Source organism: Tamandua tetradactyla, chromosome 25 (assembly GCF_023851605.1).
Source record: "Tamandua tetradactyla isolate mTamTet1 chromosome 25, mTamTet1.pri, whole genome shotgun sequence".
Classification (NCBI taxonomy): Eukaryota; Metazoa; Chordata; class Mammalia; order Pilosa; family Myrmecophagidae; genus Tamandua; species Tamandua tetradactyla.
Window position 1 is genome coordinate 4,881,776 of NC_135351.1, and position 19,750 is coordinate 4,901,525.

The 19,750-nt window shown below is 44.7% G+C and overlaps 1 protein-coding gene across 1 annotated transcript; it reads left to right on the top strand.

Annotated features, from left to right (window-relative positions):
- The first annotated feature begins 1,975 nt into the window (after nt 1-1,975).
- Nucleotides 1,976-17,215, top strand: NQO2 (N-ribosyldihydronicotinamide:quinone dehydrogenase 2). Its single transcript, XM_077143563.1, has 6 exons — nt 1,976-2,459; nt 4,297-4,461; nt 9,642-9,772; nt 12,864-12,977; nt 13,918-14,019; nt 16,564-17,215. Exons 1-6 carry the CDS (start codon nt 2,453-2,455, stop codon nt 16,738-16,740), a joined length of 696 nt encoding a protein of 231 aa, XP_076999678.1. The 5' UTR covers nt 1,976-2,452; the 3' UTR covers nt 16,741-17,215.
- The last annotated feature ends 2,535 nt before the right edge of the window (nt 17,216-19,750 follow it).

A 19,750-nucleotide genomic window follows, 5' to 3' on the forward strand; every position in this document is an offset into this window, starting at 1 on the left:
AAGGTGAGGGAGGAGGGGGCTGCAGGGGTGTGTATTTGGGGAGTGGGTTGGGGGATAGAGGGACTCTCCATGCTGAAGCAGCCATGCTCAGCGGTGAGACATCACCTAAAACATTTGGTTCACACTGAAAAGTCTTTGGGGCCCTCACTCTGGGTATCTCACTTAGGGATAAGATGGTCCCTACATCTGCAGTGACATGGGTGTCCTTTAAAGGAAAATCAAGTCATATCCTCCTCCTGCTTAAGATGCCCCAGTAGCTCTCTTTAGGCTGAAAGTCCCTCCCTGTCCTGTGAGGCCAACTGAAAGTCTGCACCCTGCTCACCTGTCTGATGCATCGCCCCCCGGCAAACTTTTTTTAACCATAGTTAGCAGTTCTGGTATTCTTGCTGTTTCTTGAATATCCTGGACCATTTCTTGCCTTTGGGGTCCCTCTGCTGGCTCCTAACCCCCCCTTCCCCCCCCCCCCCAGAGCTTTGCCTGGGTGGATCCATGTTGTCACTCAAGCTCCTGCTGAGAAACCCCTTCCCAGACCTACCTGAAAACGCAGACGTACCTTTGCCATTTTCTCTACTAGTTGGTGCTATCAGAAATTCTATTATTGCTGTCTTTTTTGTGTCTGCTTGTTTGTTGTCTGCACCACCCTCCCCCCGCCCCCATCATCCCCACCTAATTACAACTCACTGGCCAGACCTAGCCACAGGGGAGGTTGGGGAATATAGTCTTCAGCTGGCATTTGGGCACCCTGAATAAATTTGGGGTTCGGTTCTGAAGGAAGGAGAGAGTGGATAATGGCAGAGACACCTCCCCAGTGCTTAACTGTTCTATGAGTGAGTGGGAAAGCACTTCTCCCATCTAGGGCACGAGGGGCTGGAGGCTACTAAAATGGAGATCCCACCCTCTGCCCAGAGCCATGGGCCCCCTCTTGGCTGGTGACGACACTGCGCTCTTTATGTCCCACGTGTGTCCCCAGTGTCCACAGTGCTCCAGCCACCGTGACTTAAGCCTCTCTTCCTGTCCCCGGGGCACTTATGCCACCATGCACCCACACCTTGACAGTGGTGTACATGCACCTACCCTATCACCTGGCGGGTCAGCGGAGGTCCAGCACTGCTGGACGGTGTGGATTTAGGCTCCGTTTCATATCCCATGTGCGGCCGCAGACAAGCCAGATTATCTTCTTGTCTCCCTTCTTTGGTTACTGTTCTAGTTAGCTAGCTGCTGGAATGCAACACACCAGAGATGGATTGGCTTTTAATAAAAGGGGATTTATTTTGTTGGTTCTTCAGAGGAAAGGCAGCTAACTTTCCACTGAGGTTCTTTCTTACGTGGAAGGCACAGGATGGTCTCTGCTGGTCTTCTCTCCAGGCCCCTGGGTTCCAACAACTTTCCCCGGGGTGATTTCTTTCTCCATCTCCAAGGGCCCGGGCTGAGCTGCAAGTGCTGAGATGAGGAATGCCAAGCTGCTAGCAAACTAGAACAGTTACCCTGCAGGAGTGCACGATGGGTTGAAACTGTCATCAGAGTCACCACTCTGAGCTGTGTATCTAGCTGGAGAGCAGGTTCATGGGGCCATACCTGCCTCGTCCCTCCCAGAAGGTGACCATTCCAGAGGTGACTAGCAGGGGTGAGGGTAAACCCTGCCCCATGCCCTTGGGGCACCCTGGGGAGAAAGAACTTGTTTCTGGAGCCTCTCTATGGGCCTGCCTCCATAAAATCAATATACATACAAATATATAGAGACTCTCACTCTTCTCAGCCTTGCTGTGAGCTGAAGTTTGTGAACAGGGAGACAGAGGCATGGAGAGGTTAGGGAATTTGGTTAAAGTCCCGCAGTTACTGCCTGGGGGTTCCCTGCAGTCACTACCTACCCACGGGCCTAAGCCAACACACTCATTTCCAGCTGAGGAGGAAGGCCCAGTGACATGCCCTTGGCTGCATGCCCACATGTCCTTGGCTGTATGTCCACCCACCCAGATTGTGAGTCCACTGCAGGCTAACAGCTCCTGCTCACTGATTACCTGGAAGGCAAAACCTGGGAAAAGGGAGGAAGGACCAGGAGGCCAGGTCCCCTTTCCTATCCAAAGCCTCTGTGCCCAGGACCTCTTCTCTGTGGCTACTTTCGTAGAAGATTCTGAGTCCTTAAAAAAAAAAAAAAGAAAGAAAATACGTAGACACCTGTATGATTCATCCTCTGAAGACCAGTCACCGGAAATCTCCTTGCCTCTTCTAAGAAGTCTTTTTTTTTTCTGGCAAGTTTGTATGTCTTTCAGGAAGGACTGTAAGACCCCAAGTCGGTTCGTGTCACGTCACCACTCTGACCCCCGACTCTGTTCCTTTCCTCTTTCAGGTTGTTGGGCTCTGTGCCCACCACACTGAGTCCTCCTTTGCCAGGAGTCGTGGCCGACCCACCTTCCCACAGTATTCAGAGACAAAGGGTTCATCTTTCTAGAACATGGCAGGTAACTTAGCTGTGGGGGCGTTCAGCTTCCTCCAGTGACAATTTTAAATAGAAAGCGAATAAATTACTTGTTATATTAACAAAACATCCAAATACCGTCAAAGTGTATGAAGCTCGTTTTGTTTATAACGCGTCTCTGTGTTGGGAATTACCTCGCTCCTTTATTTTCTGGCTTGCTTTATGGTCCGTTTCGATCCCACCAGAATAGACGCTCCCTGGGAATGGGGACTTTCTCCTTCCTGTCTTCATTCTGTCTCCAGGCCCTAGGACAATCCGGAGGACAGAGCTTGGGCTTGTAAATGTTGTGCAGGAATTGAACCCAAAGAGAAACCATGGTTAAAAATTTTGGTATGATTCTGTCTTACCTTTTTCTCTGCTCATCACACACACACACACACACACAGTTCTGAGCTGCTTTTCACTCCAGAATGTAACGTGGGACCATCCTCTGCATTCTAGGTTTATCAGCATGCCTTACCTCTGCCCTCTAGATGCCAGTAGCTCAACCCCCCACCCCACCCCCAACCAGAAACATCTCCAGACATGGCAGATATCCCCTGGGGGGTAAAGTTGCCCCCAGTTGGGAACCATTGATACATATATTTCATTCATGTCCGGTCTCCTGTGAAGCCCGCCCCCCTCCCTGTGAAATTCCTTTATAACTAATGAGTCTGAGAAGTTAAGAAAAATGTTCATCATTAACTAACTCATAGAATTCAACCTTTGCACTCAGTTGAAGGCCCTGAAACTGTTTTCTTCAAACTAACCTTTGTATTCTCTCCTTGAGGGCCTAAACTGAACCTTTTGAATTGAGAATTTAACATTTTAGTCTTAGAACCTATTGGGGCGAATTTAAGCAAATCACCAGGCTGCCTCCCAGAGTTAAGTACAGAATCTCCCGGAGTCTTTGGAAAGAGGAAGATGGTAGAGACGAGACCACCAAGCTATAAGACGTGACTCCTCTTCGACTCATCTTTGCCTCATGCCAGCCCTGCCTCCCCCAGAAGTTCTGAGTTTTTCCATTTTTTTTTTTTTTTTTTTTTTTTTTTTTTTTTTTTTTTTAAAGGAAAGACAGAGAGAAGGAAGGAAGGATAGAAGGAAGGAAGGAAGGAAGAAAGGGAAACATTTTTAAACATTTTCTTGTTTTATTGTATTCTGTTTCTCCGTTTTTGTTACATGGGCTGGGGCCGGGAATCGAACCGAGGTCCTCCGGCATAGCAGGCAAGCACTTTGCCCGCTGAGCCACCGCGGCCCGCCCAGTTTTTGCATTTTATGTGTCATATTCCTATGGAACTGGAGGGTAAGAAGGCAGAAATGTTCCAGAATAAGCTGGGTCAGTGGCTGGTGTCCGTCAACATGAGGGTTAGCCTGAAAGCCTAATAACGATTGCTTTTTATTTTAATGTTCAAGGTCAGGGATAAAACCTTTTATAGAGGATAGCCAAATTAGGCCAGGCTTTTAAAGAATTTAACTGTTTTATTTCATTTATTTATTTATTTTTGCATGGACAGGCTCTGGGAATCGAACCCGGGTCTCTGGCATGGCGGATGAGAATTCTGCCACTGAGTCACCACTGAAGTATCCTTAACAGTTATTTTTGAGGAGGCATAATTCAACGCATTGTCTTTTTGTGTAGTAGTAAACTCAAATAATGATGAACCGCGAGGTAACTTGGATTTAAAAAAATGCTCCTTATTTTAAAACCGTTACCCATTAAAGAGGCTGGTGTTACTCAAACTCTGCGATGCGCCTACATGTTTAATTTTTGTCTTAGTCCTCACTGCATTTTGGCAAAGAGGAATTGCTCTTTAGGGAAAACATCTCTTTTCCGGATTTAGGTAAGAAAGTGCTCATCGTCTACGCACACCAAGAACCACAGTCTTTTAACGGGTCCCTGAAGAACGTGGCGGTGGAGGAGCTAACCAGGCAGGGCTGCACAGTCACCGTGTCTGATTTATACGCCATGAACTTTGAGCCCAGGGCTACACGGAAAGATATCACTGGTGGGTCATGAGGCCAATGCTCTCTTTTTAACTTCTTTCTTGTGTTTTTTAAATAATAATAATAATGAAAAAGTTTAGAAAAGCTGCTAGTCGCACATGATATATGTTCTAGTTTGCTGGCTGCCGGAATGCAATATACCAGAAACGGAATGGCTTTTACAAAGGGGAATTTAATGAGTTTCTACTTTACAGTTCTCAGGCCAAGAAAATGTCCCAATTAAATGTCCAGTCGAAGGCATCCAGGGAAAGATATCTTGGTTCAAGAAGGCCGATGAAGTTCACAGTTTCTCTCTCAAGTGAGAAGGCACACAGTGAACACAGTCAGGGCTTCTCTCTCAGCTGGAAGGGCACATGGCAAGCACAGCATCATCTGCTAGCTTTCTCTCCTGGCTTCTGGTTTCATGAAGCTCCCCAGGAGGGTTTTCCTTCTTCATCTCCAAAGGTTGCTGGCTCGTGGGCTCTCTACTTCCTGGTGCTGCAGCATTCTCTGCTCTCTCCGAATCTCCTTCATTCTCCAAGATGTTTCCTCTTTTATGAGACTCCAGAAACTAATCAAGACCCACCCAAATGGGTGGAGACATGGTCATCAGCTAATCCAGCTTAACAACCACTCATGAGTAAATCATATCTCCAGGGAGATGAACTGATTACAATTTTAAACATACAGTATTGAACAGGGATTATTCTACCTTTATGAAATGGGATTTTGATTAAAGCATGGCTTTTCTAGGGGACATGCATCCTTTCAAACCAGCACAGTATACTAATCTCAGGTCAGAAGTGTCTACAGTGCAAGTCTTTTTCTCCTCCCTGTTCCCAGCCCCCTGGTTTCCCTGCCCTCAGGGTAACCATTGTCACCAGTTTTCTCCAGACCCTTCTGGAGAAGTCGGGCTCTCCAGGCAGTTTCCAGTTCAGTCGCCATTTTTCCTCCATTTTATGGAAAAATGGTAGCCTATTGCACATAGTGTTTCTCTCATTGCTTTCTATTTTACGGTTGCAAAGTATTACATGGCATGCAGATCCCATAGTCCAAGTAGCCTCTTACTAGAGGGCATTTGAGCTTGTTTCTGGATCCTTTGCTACTTTAAACAATGCTGTAGTGAGTAATTATAGCCATACGTCTTTTCCTACACTTTCTGGAAGTGGAATTGCTGGTCGAAGGGATTGCGTGGTTTTAGTGTTCATAGATAATATCAAATTGCTTTCTGTGGATGTCGTACTGTTAAGTTTATGGACAAAGGCCATGGGTTCTTTTGTCCCATGCACTCAATAACCAATTCCTGAGACACTGGGGTTTCAAACAGAGAAGGAGTTTATTACTAGGTGCCTAGTAGGAGAGCAGATGGTCTAGTGGCCCAAAATCTGTCTTCCTGAACTGCAGTAATTCTGATAGTTTTTTTTAGGGAAAAGATGAGCAGGTTTAGGATAATGAGCGCAGTGGCCCCGGATGGTATAATAATCAACTGATTATTGAGCACGCGCAGATTGATTACATGCTTAATCACAAAACATATGTAAGAAAATGGTAGCAAGAGGTGTAGGTGACTTGTAGGTTAAAGGGTAAGCTACTGCACATGTCAGGCAGGCCCATTTTGGTTAGATCCAATCTTGGTTATCAAGATACTTTGGATTTGGGGTGGATTAGTTCTGGGCTGACCCAAGACCCTTCATTAATAAACGTTAGGGGCTGTCTTTAGTGATTACAAGACTCTCAAGTTGCAAAACTGGATGACTGGGTACAAATGAAGGTTAGTCACAAGGTTTTTATAATCACAGGGGCAGAAAATAAGGGCTATTCAATAATTATCACAGGTCGAGGCAGCTAGATTACAGTTGAGAGATTTCAGGAATTTCCTTTTGATTACTCCAGTATACAGAAAGCAAAAAGGAATCTCTTTATAATAATTCGGTAATCAGAATCATCCCTTAACATCCTAATTTCTCGGTCACAGTACCAGTTTACACTCTGGCCAGCAGTATTCGAAAGTACTTGTTTCCTCACATTGACACTGTTTTAGTTTCCTCAGCTATTTAAACAAATGTCATAACATTTGTTTAAATAGCTGAGGAAACCAGCTATTTAAACTAGCTAGGGTTGGGTGAAACAATGGAAATTTATTTGCTCACAGTTTTGAGGCCAGGAAAATATCCAATTCAAGGCATCATCAGGGCGATGCTTTCTCCCCAAAGACTGTTGCATTTTGAGGCTGGCTACCAGAGATCCTTGGTCCTTAGCTTGCCACATGGCAAGGAACATGGTGGCATTTTCTGTTCTCTCCCTTCTCTTCTGGGTTCCATTCAGCTTCTTGCTTCCTGTGGCTTTTTCCCTCTCTATCTGAATTTCATTCTACTTATAATGTAACCAGTGCCCTGCTGGCAGTGGTGCCAGCTAAGCCCCATCCAGGTTCGATAGTTTTGAAACTAAAAGAATTTAGAGACAAGAGGGCCAGTAGAAATAATTAGTAAAGTTTATTAAAAAAGAGAAGTTTATTAAGAGAGAGAGTCCACGTTAAAGAGGTTAACACAGACGTGCCCAAGGGAGGGACAGGCACTGAGTGGAGTAGGTCGCTTGTTTTATAGGAAAGTTTTGTTGTCACAGGTTTCCATAGTAACCTTTGAGTACTCCATGTCTTCTTTGTTCTAGGAGGAGATAGCTAGCAGAATTTGTGGTGATTTGTTGTCACATACCTAAAATTTGTCTTTGGGCAAATGGTTAACAATCTTTATGACCTCGTGCTTCCCATCATTAATCAAGAGTTTGCTTTGGACCCAGAATTTTATAAGCTTTTAGGGTTTAGGGAGCTTTCTGGTTTGGGGAGATTTGGGGGCTTTAGGGAACTTTTTGTCCCAGGAAGTCTGCAGCTCAGTATTAGTTCCTTTGGAGCTAGATAAGAAACAAGGGATTTGCAGTTGTCTGTTAACTCTGTCAGAACTGAATAGGAAACCAGGGACTGAACCATTGTCGTATTTTATCCTGCTTCAATAAAGGACTCCAGTAATAGGATTAGGAACCATCCTGATTGATTAACTAAAGTAACCTTTTTGAAAGGTCCTACTTACATTGAGTTTACACCATTGAATTAGAGTTAAGAACATGTTTTTCCAGGATACCTACAACTTCAAATCACCACAGTCATCAACAGTGTTACCCAAGTTTTTGATGATTACCAGCCTGAAAGATTAAAAAAATGGACTCCCAGTGTGTTTATCATTTGTCCTCCTCTCATTATAAGTAAGGTTTAGTATCTTTATATTTATTTAAGAAGCACATATATTTTCTTTCCTGTGAACTGTCTATTCATATCCCTTGCTCATTTTTCTATTAGGATATTGTTTTTTTTATATTGATTGTTTTTTTTTTTTGCATGGGCAGGCGCCGGGAATCGAGCCCGGGTCTCCGGCATGGCAGGTGAGAACTCTGCCTGCTGAGGCACTGTGGCTGCCCTCTTGTAGATTTTTAAGAGCTCTTTTTATATTATATAGTATGGGATAAGAATTGCAATTACTTTTTTTAACGTTTTTTATTGTGAAATATAACATATATGCAAAGAAAAGTAAGAAAAAGCAATAATTTTCAAAGTTCACTTCAACAAGTAGTTTCAGAAGAGATTTCAGAGTTTGTTATGGGTTGCCATTCCAGTAGTTTAGCTTTTTCCCTATAACTGCTCCAAAACACTGGAGGCTAAAAGAAATATCAGTATAGTATAGTGATTCAGCAGTTGTACTCGTTTGGTAAATCCTAGTTTCTGTGTTATACCTCCTCCTTCTCCTTTGATCCTTCTCCCAATCTACAGGGATCTTTGGGCAATGCCTGTTCTGACTTTTTCATGTTGAGAAGTGTTGTCCACACCAAAGAATAGGGGGATATAAATAGTTGAGAATCTTGGAGAGGCTGGTCCCTCTGGATTTCAGGATTTATCTGGCTAGGAACCTTCTGGAATTTATAGATTCCAGGAGAGCAAACTTAGTGCATGAAACTTTTATAGAGTCTCAATTCGAGCCCTAGGTGTTCTTAATAATTAACGGGAGTGATGTTGGTTGGGGTTTAGCAAACCATGCCAATGAGCACTATGCAACTGAAGCTTGCATAAGAGCAGCCTCTAGAATAGCCTCTTGACTCTATTTGATCTCTCCCAGCCACTGATGCCATATTTTATTAAGCTGATGTTTCCCCTTTTGGTCAGGAAGGCATTGTCAATCCTCTCATCCCTGGGAGTCATGTCCCATGTTGTCAGGGTGACTTTCACCCTTGAAAGTCTTGTCCCATGTAGAGGGAGAGTAACGAGTCTCTAAGAGTCGAGCTTAGAGAGAGGCCACATCTGAGCAACAGTAGAGGTTTCCTGGAAGTGACTCTCAGGCCTCATTATAGGTAGCCTTAGCTTCTCCACTACAGAAATAGGTTTCATAAGGACAAGCCTCAAAATCAGGGGCTTGGCCTATTTTCTTGGGAGTTCCCTATGGTTGAGAGGGTACCCAGGGTTTCCCAGATGGTAAAGTTTAATAGTTACATTTTTTTTTCTTCCAGCCCTCAAGAACTGTACCAATACTTTCCCGTTATTGGCCTCCCATAGGCTGGAATGTATCCGGGTGTTACATTAAGCTATACAGAATTAGAAGGCCTCTCTCCTGTTCCGGACTCCAGGAGTTTGGGTTATGTACATGAGCTATCCAGGCAGGTTGATTTAGATTATGTGTTACAGAAAATCTAGGTTCTAGACACGGTAAACCTCTCTGCCTTTGGTCTACATAGTAGGTGAAGCCCTGGAGTACTAGCCATCATCCTTTACCCTGGATTCTGACTTACCTTAATCCCAGCCAGATCGGCTTCATTTTTACCCCTGATCGAGGACTGTGTGATTACTTTCTACCCAATATGTTTTTTGAAATTTTATTTTGACTTTGCTATGGTGGGTTTGTGTTTCCCATGTAGGATTTTATTTACTTTTACTTAGTTGACTTTTTCAGTCTTTTTTCCCTAAGATCTCTGGATTTTGTGTCGTATTTTTAAAAAGTCTGAGCTTATAAAAATGTTGAACAGTTTTTTTCTGATATATGACAGGATCCAGTTTTGCATTTAAATAATTTATCCATTTCAAATGAATTTAAGGTCCGTTGAGTGGTGTTGAGGGATGCGGGCGGTGCTGAGCTGGAAGTGAGGGCATTTGTGTCTTCCTCACCAGGTGCTGTCTCCAACCCCACGCTCTTCAGTTATGCGACAGAGGTCTATGAAGCTTGCAAGAGGGGGTCTCTGGCCAGAGACATACTTGACGAGCAGAAGAAGGTTCAGGAAGCCGACCTAGTGATATTCCAGGTTCGTTTTCCCTCTACTTAACGTGTTGAATTAGATTCAACCCAGTACAAACTCTTTCCAGTAAGGAACTCCCTGCTCCTAGCACCAGTAGCAATGTTTTTAGCCCATTTACACACCAGCCTATGTCTAATCACATGAAGAGGTCAACTCATTCCAAATCCTGACTCCCAAGGTCGTTACTTGTGAAGGAGTTTTCATTAGTCCAGTCGTCCAGGAAGTGTCCAGATTGGGTGGCTCCTTGCTTTCATTTCATCCAACCCCACCCCACCCCCAGCCCTGTTGAGGCGAGGGGAGAGCCAGTGTTGTTTACACAGGTGTTTGCCAAGATAATTCAGGCCCAAAGCAACCCTGCCCTAAACACCTGACCACAAAGGAGGAAACCTTCTCTTGTTGCTTTCTTCTCACGGGTGGCCCCACCCACCCACTCTCCTTGCCTACCTTCACAGATAGCCCCAGGGGCTAAGACCACCTCAGAAAGAACTGGTCCCCCTGAAACACTTCTGTCAGCTCCCACCCATGCAAAGCAGGGGTGGGGCCAGGTGTGTGATTGGAAGTCTGCAGGAAAGCAGACACCTCTGCATTTGGGGAACTGTTGGGTGGACAGCCGCCCTGAGTGGAGCCCACCTCTCTTTATTCCTCCCTCCTCCACTCATGTCACTGGGTGGCTACATTAAGCCCAGGCCAGCTCATTCTAGGATAGTCTTTCTTTTATACACACCACTTCCCTTCTCTTGTCTCCTTACCTTCCTACTTTTCCTGATACTTTGTCCTCAGGGTCTGCATTGTAAATTTATTTTTTCTTTGAACAATAAAAACAATTACATTCATCACTGCTACTACTATTACTACTACAAATACCATTATTGTTACAATTGTCACTACTGCTACTGTTACTACTATGAATACTATTGCTACTACTAGTATTATTACTACTACGAATATTTTTACAATTACTGCTGTTACTAGTGCTATTACTATGCAAACAGTATTTCTTCTACTATTGTTGCTACTGCTGTTGTTACTATTGCTATTACTGTTGCTACTATTACTGTTATTGCTGCTATTACTACTACCACTGCTGCTGCTGCTGCTATTACTTTTATGAATACTATTGCTTCTATTGCTATTATTATTGCTGATGCTATTACTACTACAGCTATTACTATTGCTACCACTATTGTTACTACTGCTTTTACAAATACTATGACTACTATTACTATTACATTACAGATACTATCTCTATGACTATTAGTGCACTACTATTACTGCTTCTATTACTATTAGGAATACTATCACTACTACTACTACTATTACTGCCACTATTATACTATTACTATTGCTACTACTACTACTACTGTTGCTGCTGTTTCTACTAAAGCTACTATCATTACTGCTATTACTACTGTTGCCGTTACTACTAAAAATACTATTGCTGATAATATTACCACTACTACTGTTACTACTATAAATATTTTTGCTACTACAAACACTATTGCTACTACTACTGCTATCAATACTATGAATATCATTGCTACTATCACTATTACTAATACAAATACCATTATTTTTCCTACTACTATTATTCTTGCTACTGTTGCTATTACTAGTGCTGAAGCTGCTGCTACTATTATTACTATGCTACTGCTGCTATTACTGCTACAACTCTTGCTACTATTGCTGGTAGTACTGCAACTGCTACTGCTATCACTGCTATTTCTACTATCACTGCTTCTAGCCTAGTCCACCACTTACTGAGCATTTATTCTGCTCTAGGCACTACGGTGAGTGATTGAATACTCACAGCACTTCTGTGAGCTAGGCACTAGTAGTAGTCCTGGTTGACAAGTCAGGAAAAGGAGGCATGGCACAGAGAGGTCAATAACTTGCCAATGTCACACAGTAATAGACTGTGCAACTTGTATCTCAGTGCCACATTCTGAGTTTGATTTATAGTGAAAGCACATGAAACGTTGGATTCCACTTTTGGAAGCCAGTGTTCCTTTCCCTTTAGAGAAGATATGGTTGGAAGTGGTGGTAAGGTTTATATGGGGATGAGTGTGGACTTACATGGTGAGCACATAGAATCCAAGGATAAGCCTTACTTTGTGTTAGAACCCACAGCTTCTCAGGACCTCACTTAGTCAGTCTCCCAGGTCCCAGCAGCTCAGGCTTCTGGCATGGAAAGGAGCAAGGCAGACTCCCAGGTCCCAGCAGCTCATGCCTCTGGCATGGAAAGGAGCAAGGCAGACTCCCAGGTCCCAGCAGCTCATACCTCTGGCATGGAAAGAGCAAGGCAGACTCCCAGGTCCCAGCAGCTCATACCTCTGGCATGGAAAGGAGCAAGGCAGACTCCCAGATTCCAGCAGCTCATGCCTCCGGCATGGAAAGGAGCAAGGCAGACTCCCAGGTTCCAGCAGCTCATGCCTCTGGCATGGAAAGGAGCAAGGCAGACTCCCAGGTTCCAGCAGCTCATGCCTCTGGCATGGAAAGGAGCAAGGCAGACTCCCAGGTTCCAGCAGCTCATGCCTCTGGCATGGAAAGGAGCAAGGCAGACTTCCAGGTCCCAGCAGCTCATGCCTCTGACATGGAAAGGAGCAAGGCAGACTCCCAGGTCCCAGCAGCTCATGCCTCTGGCATGGAAAGGAGCAAGGCAGACTCCCAGGTTCCAGCAGCTCATGCCTCTGGCATGGAAAGGAGCAAGGACATTATCAACAGTCTTCGTCTTGCGCCTACTTCCAACCCCCTATTGGGTCACCCACAGCGGTAGCTGCTGCTGAGCCAGTGCCCAGAGCTTCCCACGCCTCCCCGCCTGCTCGGCCAACTTGAGGGGCAGTCTCGGGTCGCAGAGCCACCTGTGATGGTGACCGGACCACAGCCCACTCTGCCCTACTCACCCCCACAAGACCCTGGTGCTCTGCAGAGCAAAGAGCAGGAGATATCCCCACTCATGCTGGCCAGGGGGTCTGTGGCCTGCCTGATCGCCTGGGAGAGGAGGAGCCCTGCAAGATCTGTACTCAGTTATGGGGTGGACTCGCATATGAGATGGGGATGCAGCCTCCGTGTGAGTTTCTCTGTGTGCTCCCGTCCCCAGTTCCCGCTGTACTGGTTCAGTGTGCCGGCGATCCTGAAAGGCTGGATGGACAGGGTGCTGTGCCAGGGCTTTGCCTTCGACCTCCCAGGATTCTATGATTCCGGCTTCCTCAAGGTGTGCACTTTTGGCTAAGGGCTGCTGTGGTGTGCGTGTGTGAAGGGAGGGCTTGCTCGTCAAGTTATACTTGCAGTTTGTTTTGTTTTTTACAAATACTGATTAAAGACCTACCATGTGCTCTACCCAGATGAGGGAAACGTCATCCCTGAAGCCCAGGAGGTTGTTGTCTAGTGAGGGATGCAGACATACCCACAACTAACTACGCACATGGCAAAGATGGGGGTTGGGGCTGGGTATGGGGTCATGTGGGAGACACAGACCAGACCCCGAGGCATCCTGTTCCATGATGGGGCTCCAGGCTCCTGGGCCCCACGGGCTCCATCTCCCTGTCAAATTTTACACAACTTCCCCACTCTGAGCTTCAAGTTCCTACTTGCAACGCAAAGAAGACCCAATACCTCCTTGTAGGGTGAGGACTGCTTGTCACCTGATATGTGTTCACTGAATAGGAACTATGACTTTCTTACTACAACAACTTCTCACTCAGATAACCAGGCTTTACAATTCAGAAAGCCTCAGACAGTAAGTGGGTGTAAGGAAAGCAAGCCTAGTAGCCAAGATCCATCTTGGACCGCAGTGGGATGCCCCATTCCCACGTGCCTCACCTCACCCCCCAGGGCCCAGCACCTTCCCCTCCCCTCCTCCCTCAGTCCCTAGCACCCCATGGGTTTCAGTCACACTCCCTTCTCAGCCAGCTTTTCTGAGGTCGGGTTCCTGCCACAGGTCTGGGACTCTCCAGGGCCTTGACGTCCACCCAGCCCTGCCCTCTGGCTGTCCCGCTGCCTTCCCTGGAGGATGTAGCTGTCCCCCATCGCTGCCAGAGGTGGGAATGTCACGTCTGCGTCTCTCCCTGCAGGGCACCGGCCCCCAAACGCAGCTAGCTCAGCTCGCCCACTCAGGAGCCCACACCACCAATGCTTTGCTTTCTCTTCTGCAGGATAAATTAGCCCTCCTTTCCGTAACCACCGGGGGCACAGCCGAGATGTTTTCCAAAACCGGAGTCAGTGGGGATTTCCGGTACTTTCTGTGGCCCCTGCAGGTGAGCACACCCAGGTGTCCCAAGGGGTGGAAACCATGAGGGGTGACCTCAGCCTGGAGCTCCATGCCGGTTGACTCCAGCCGGATGGAGAACGTGATTGCGTTCTGCCTTTGTCGTTTTCACTTAGCAGCACAGAGCACAATTGGCTAATTGAGGAAAGAAAGTGTGTTACGGTCGTAGCCTTTGGTATTGGTGGCATACGAGCCAAGCCCACCCGAGCTAGCCCACTCCCTGCTCTGTGGTCTCCTATGGTCCAGGCCCTGCCCCCTCGATGGCCACTCTCTGGCCTCTGCCGGCCATGCTGGCACCCCCGATGGCGAGCTGTCCGTAGAGCCCCCTCCCCAGAGCCCACTCACCCCTGCCCTCTTCCAGTCCTGCTCTCCTCGCTGGACACCCCATAACCTGCATGTCCCCCTTGACCCAAGGGGAGGGTGAGGTGTGGCTGCTTGCTTGGGGAAAGCCAGGTGGAAGCAGGGAGTCCACATGCAAAGCTCGCTTTGGCTGTGGGTAAGGAGAGAAGGAAGCAGGCTCGGGGCCCAGGGCCAGCTCTGCCTGTGCTGACAGGAAACTGAGATGCCTACGTGGGAACTGGCTATCTAGGTGGCCAGGAAGGGATATTTGTCAAGGTGGGAAGAGGTTCTGTTTGTAGCAGCTTGTAAGTGTGATTTAAAATGCTTTGATGTGGGAGCCTCCACCAGCCCTGTTTCAGGACCTATACGTAAGGGGCCGCGGTGAGACTGTAGGCTTGAAAGCAAGGAACGCAAAGGACAGGGGTGTAATACTTCTAGAAAAAGAAGTAGTCTTCTTTGAAAAGAGAAAGGATAGTGATTCCAGTTAGTGATGTTCTGCTAAAGGAAATAAGCCATAAGCCTGAACTTCCTTCTTCATAGGCCAACTGGTTTCATTAGCCAAGCTTAAATTAATAAATTTTTTTTTAATTCCTTATTTTTTTTCAGTTTTCAAAGGTGCATATTGTAGGTGTACATGGGAGTTCAGTGGGAGAGTGCTCAACTGCCAGGCAGGAGACCCGGATTCATTTCCCAGTCCATGACACACACACCCCCCGACCCCCAAAAAGAAAAAGAAAACAAAAAGGGAGAAAAAAATGTACATATTGTAGAAAAAAATGAGACACTATGACATGTGAAACTAGAAAGTCAGTCCCCTTAATAATCCAGGAATAATCACTTTAAAATTTGATGTAATTCCTTTTGGCCCATGTATATTCTTACATAATAAAATTTTTTTTTTGGAGGGGTGCATGGTTCGGAAATCAAACCTGGGTCTCCCACATGAAAGGCGAGCATTCTACCACTGAACCACTATATGATTTTTTTAAATTAATTTATTTATTAATTAAAAAATTTAACAACAAACGAACTAAAACTTTAACATGTGATCATTCAGTTCTACATATATAATCAATAATTCACAGTATCATCACTTAGTTGCATATTCATCATTTCTTAGAACATTTGCATCAATTCAGAAAAAGAAATAAAAAGACAACAGAAAAAGAAAGAAAACAAAAACAGAAAAAAAATAAGATTATACATACCATACCCCTTACCCCTCACTTTCACTGATCACTAGCATTTCAAACTAAATTTATTTTAACATTTGTTCCCCCTATTATTTATTTTTATTCCATATGTTCTACTCATCTGTTTTCAAGGTAGATAAAAGGAGCATCAGATGCAAGGTTTTCACAATCACACAGTCACATTGTGAAAGCTATATCGTTATTCAGTCATCATCAAGAAACATGGCTACTGGAACACAGCTCTACATTTTCAGGCAGTTCCCTCCAGCCTCTCCATTACATCTTGAATAATAAGGTGATATCTGCTTAATGCATAAGAATAACCTCCAGGACAACCTCTCGACTCTGGAATCTCTCAGCCATTGACATTTTGTCTCATTTCACTCTTCCCCTTTTGGTCAAGAAGATTTTCTCAATTCCTTGATGCTGGGTCTCAGCTCATTCTAGGATTTCTGTCCCACATTGCCAGGGAGGTCCACACCCCTGGGAGTCATGTCCCACATAGACGGGGAGGTGAACCACTATATAATTTTTATTATTGGGCTTCTGATGTTTATGGTTTTTGTTTGTCAATAATATACTACAAATTCTTCTTAAGCTTTTTGTTGTTGTTGTTTCTTTTCCTTTAACAATGGGTCTTGAATAACATTCCAGGGCGGTACATTTATAGCTAGAACTGCCTCATTCTAGAGAAACCCATCGAGTGAATCATCCCTCAAAACTATCACATTAAACGTCTCAATCAGGTGCAGAGATTATGAATTAATCTCAATGATAAGAGTAGAATTTGGAAATCCCAGCTGCCCAAAGTCTTCACCTCATTTGTGCATCTTTTGAGCTCTAGGGAAAGCTAGTTGTCTGCAGTTTCTCGTAGCATCAAATTTGTTTTGATGATGTTTAGAAGGGTTGTCACATGCCGTGCCTGCCCTGGCGTCATTTAACTGGATGCTGTGTCACCAGAGTGGTTCCTCATCGCCTCCTTTCTCCCTTTGTGGCTTTAGCATGGTATACTGCACTTCTGCGGATTCAAGGTCCTCAGCGCGCAGATCAGTTTTGCTCCTGAGATTGCATCAGAAGAAGAAAGAAAGGGGATGGTGACTTCTTGGGCCCAGAGGCTGAAGACTATCTGGAAGGAAGAGCCCATCAACTGCACACCTCCTTGGTACTTTGGGCAGTAGCAGCGTGGGAGCAATTTACTGGGAGACCCAAGCATGCGCAGAGAAGATAGGGCTGTAATCAAAGAAACCGGCAACAGAGTTCATGGAATATATTTTATGGTGTACAGGGATGAGTGTCTCCAGGATTGTACACAACCAGTGCAAGTATTTCAGTAATCAGTTTGTCATAATCAGTTTGATTCCAACTTTAACCATTATTCACCCAGGCTCTCCTTCCTTTAATATTTTTTAAAACATATTTTTTTTATTGTGAAATATAACATACATACAGAAAAGTGGTAGATTTCCAAGTTCAGTTTAACAAATAGTTATAAAGCAAATTTTGAAGTAGAATATGGAAAAAAAAGTATAGTATGGGTGACAGTTCCACAATTTCAGATCATTCCTCTGTTATAATACACCAGAAACTAGAAAGAAATATCTATATGATGGTTCAGTAGTGATAGTCACTTATTAAATGCTCACTTCTCTGCTACGAGTCGTCCCTGTCATTTGATCATGCTTTCAATGTTCAGGAATATTTGGGCAATGGCCATTCCAACTTCTTCACTTTGAAGAGGGGTGTTAACACTATGGCGTACGGAGATGCCACTGGTTGGTGTTCTGGGAGAGACGGGTACCTCTGAATTTCAGGGCTTCTCTGGCATAGGATTTTGTCTAGTATCTTTCCATCACCCTGTGTTTTAACCTCATGGGTATTTTATTCATGTTGTCTTCTTGGTGTAGAGCTCAATTTGTTTGGTTTCGTCTGGTCTTGTTTTTAACATATTTTTGTATAGGAACGTTTAACCTCTGCATATCTATTCTTTTCATCCTGTGTTTGGACTTAACTTCTGCCATCTTCTGCTTCTTTTTTTTTTAACTTGCCTTATGTCTGTAAAATTTAAGTGAATAGCCAATCGTATTTAGCCATTGTAAACATATATTTAGAATCATGAAATGCAACTCACAGTGCAAAATTCACAGTGCTAATCTAAGAGTGTTGGAGACGATTCTCTGAAGGCTCGAGCAGTTGGCTGTTGGCCGAGGGCATGGGGCATAGGCATGCCGTGTCCTGCTAATGTAGTAAACTGCAGAGGCAAGTGCTTTCAGGGCTGACTGAGGACATGGGGCATAGGCACGGCATGCCCTGCTAATGTGATAAAGTGCTGAAGCAAATGCTCTCAAGGACACTGACTCAAGAGACCTAAGAGACCTGAATAAAGAGCATGCTGATAAGAAATAAACAGCTCCTGAGATAAGGACCTGGGAACCAAACTTCGTAGCTTTGCAGGCATGACAGATGTTCAATATAAATCTTGCTTTGATTATGCTCCCTAAAAGCAGTTCCCATGTAAGAACACAACAAATATGTGGATGTCAGTTTATTCAGGGCTCAAGCTCAAGCTATAGCTCAGGCTATTGCTCTTGCACCTGATGAGTTTGAGCCCCCTGACCTCACTTAACTAACTTCTTGTGTCTGTCATTTCTTAATCCTGTGCAGTGCCCCTTCTTCTCCCCTGTTCTCTAGGGAAATCCCGGCATAATGGTTTCTCCACTGCCGTGATCATGTGACAATCCTAGTTGTTAGTCTGTAGATGGAGGAGTCGTCCTAAGAAGCACTTGTAAGGGATTAAATATCGTCTTTGTCATTATTGTCATCATCACTCCTGAGGACAGAGAAGAAGGAGCAGTGGCCCTTCTTCCTCACCATTCCAACCCACCCACAGCCCCCTCCCCTCATCAGGTTCTTCTAATAACTTTTCACTGCAATCCTCCTCATCATCCAACATCTACCTGGGATTGTCACCTCAGAACAGCTTTTCATCTGCATCTTCTTCATCTTTATCCTCTTTTTCATTTGACTCATCATCAAATACTTTTTTTTTTTCAGAGGCAGACATGAGTTTTATTAGAACTTACAAACAGGAGAGAGTCTGATGGTGGCAGTATGGAGAATGCAAGTAGAGCTCCACAAATGCAGAAGTGAAAAGACCATCTTACAAGGGTTTAGGACAAGAACATTCCTTAGGGTATGAGAACAGAATTTCATCAGGGTCTTATGATACAGCAGTCTGAAGAGGAAATACTTCTTCACATGCATCTTCCTTTTCATCAGACTTTTCTTCACACTTTCCCTCAGAGCCTCCCTTATCTAGACATTTTCAGAGCCGTCATCCTCAAATTCTGAGTTTTTCAGAGTCATTTTCTTCTTTTTTCGAGACCATTTTCTTCAAATTCTTCTTTGGAGCCACTTGTGAACTGTTTTTCAGAGCAGTTGCCTTCAGGTTCTCTTTCCATGACATCTTCTTCAGAATTTTTTTAGACTCTCCTCCTTGTCATTTTCCTTCTTGGGTCATTTTCTTCTGACCTTTTCAAGGCTGTTCTCTTGAAAATCTGTTTTGGAGGTTGTTTTTAGATTCTCTTTTGGGGCTGTTCTCTTCATCTCTTTTGGGACTGCCTTCTTCTGACTGCTTTCTCTTCAGCATTCAGCAAGTTCTCCCTCATCTTCTGTCTTCTCAGACTTCCTTTCCTCTGTACGTTTCTTAAATGCTGTATCAGTTGCAGCTTCTTGAGAATTCATCCTAAATGCGCTAGGCTGCCCAGAAAAAACACCTTATTCCAGAAGGCCTGCTCTTTCCGAAGCCAAGATGGGATTCAAACACTGAAGACCACAGTGAACCTCAGGGTCATTGGGGAAAGTTTCCCATCCTCTCAGCCTTTTTTTCCTTTCTGTTGAGGCCTCCTCAATAGAAATGCCTTGTTTGGGCAGTGATTTGATAGCCACTAAGCCTCCTTCCCTGGATGGTTTGAATATATATTAAATAGTCTCCTCTACATACCCAAAGGACATAGATTATACCACCAAGAAGAAGTTTCCTCATTTGTCCAAACTCTGGACACTGTCCTTGAAGGTTTTCTCTGATTTCATTCAGCCTCAGTGAACTGTCATCAAAATCCATAGGATGAAACATTTTTGATAATGACAACTCACTCCAGATGCATTCGGGTCAGCCCAGCTCTCGTGCAT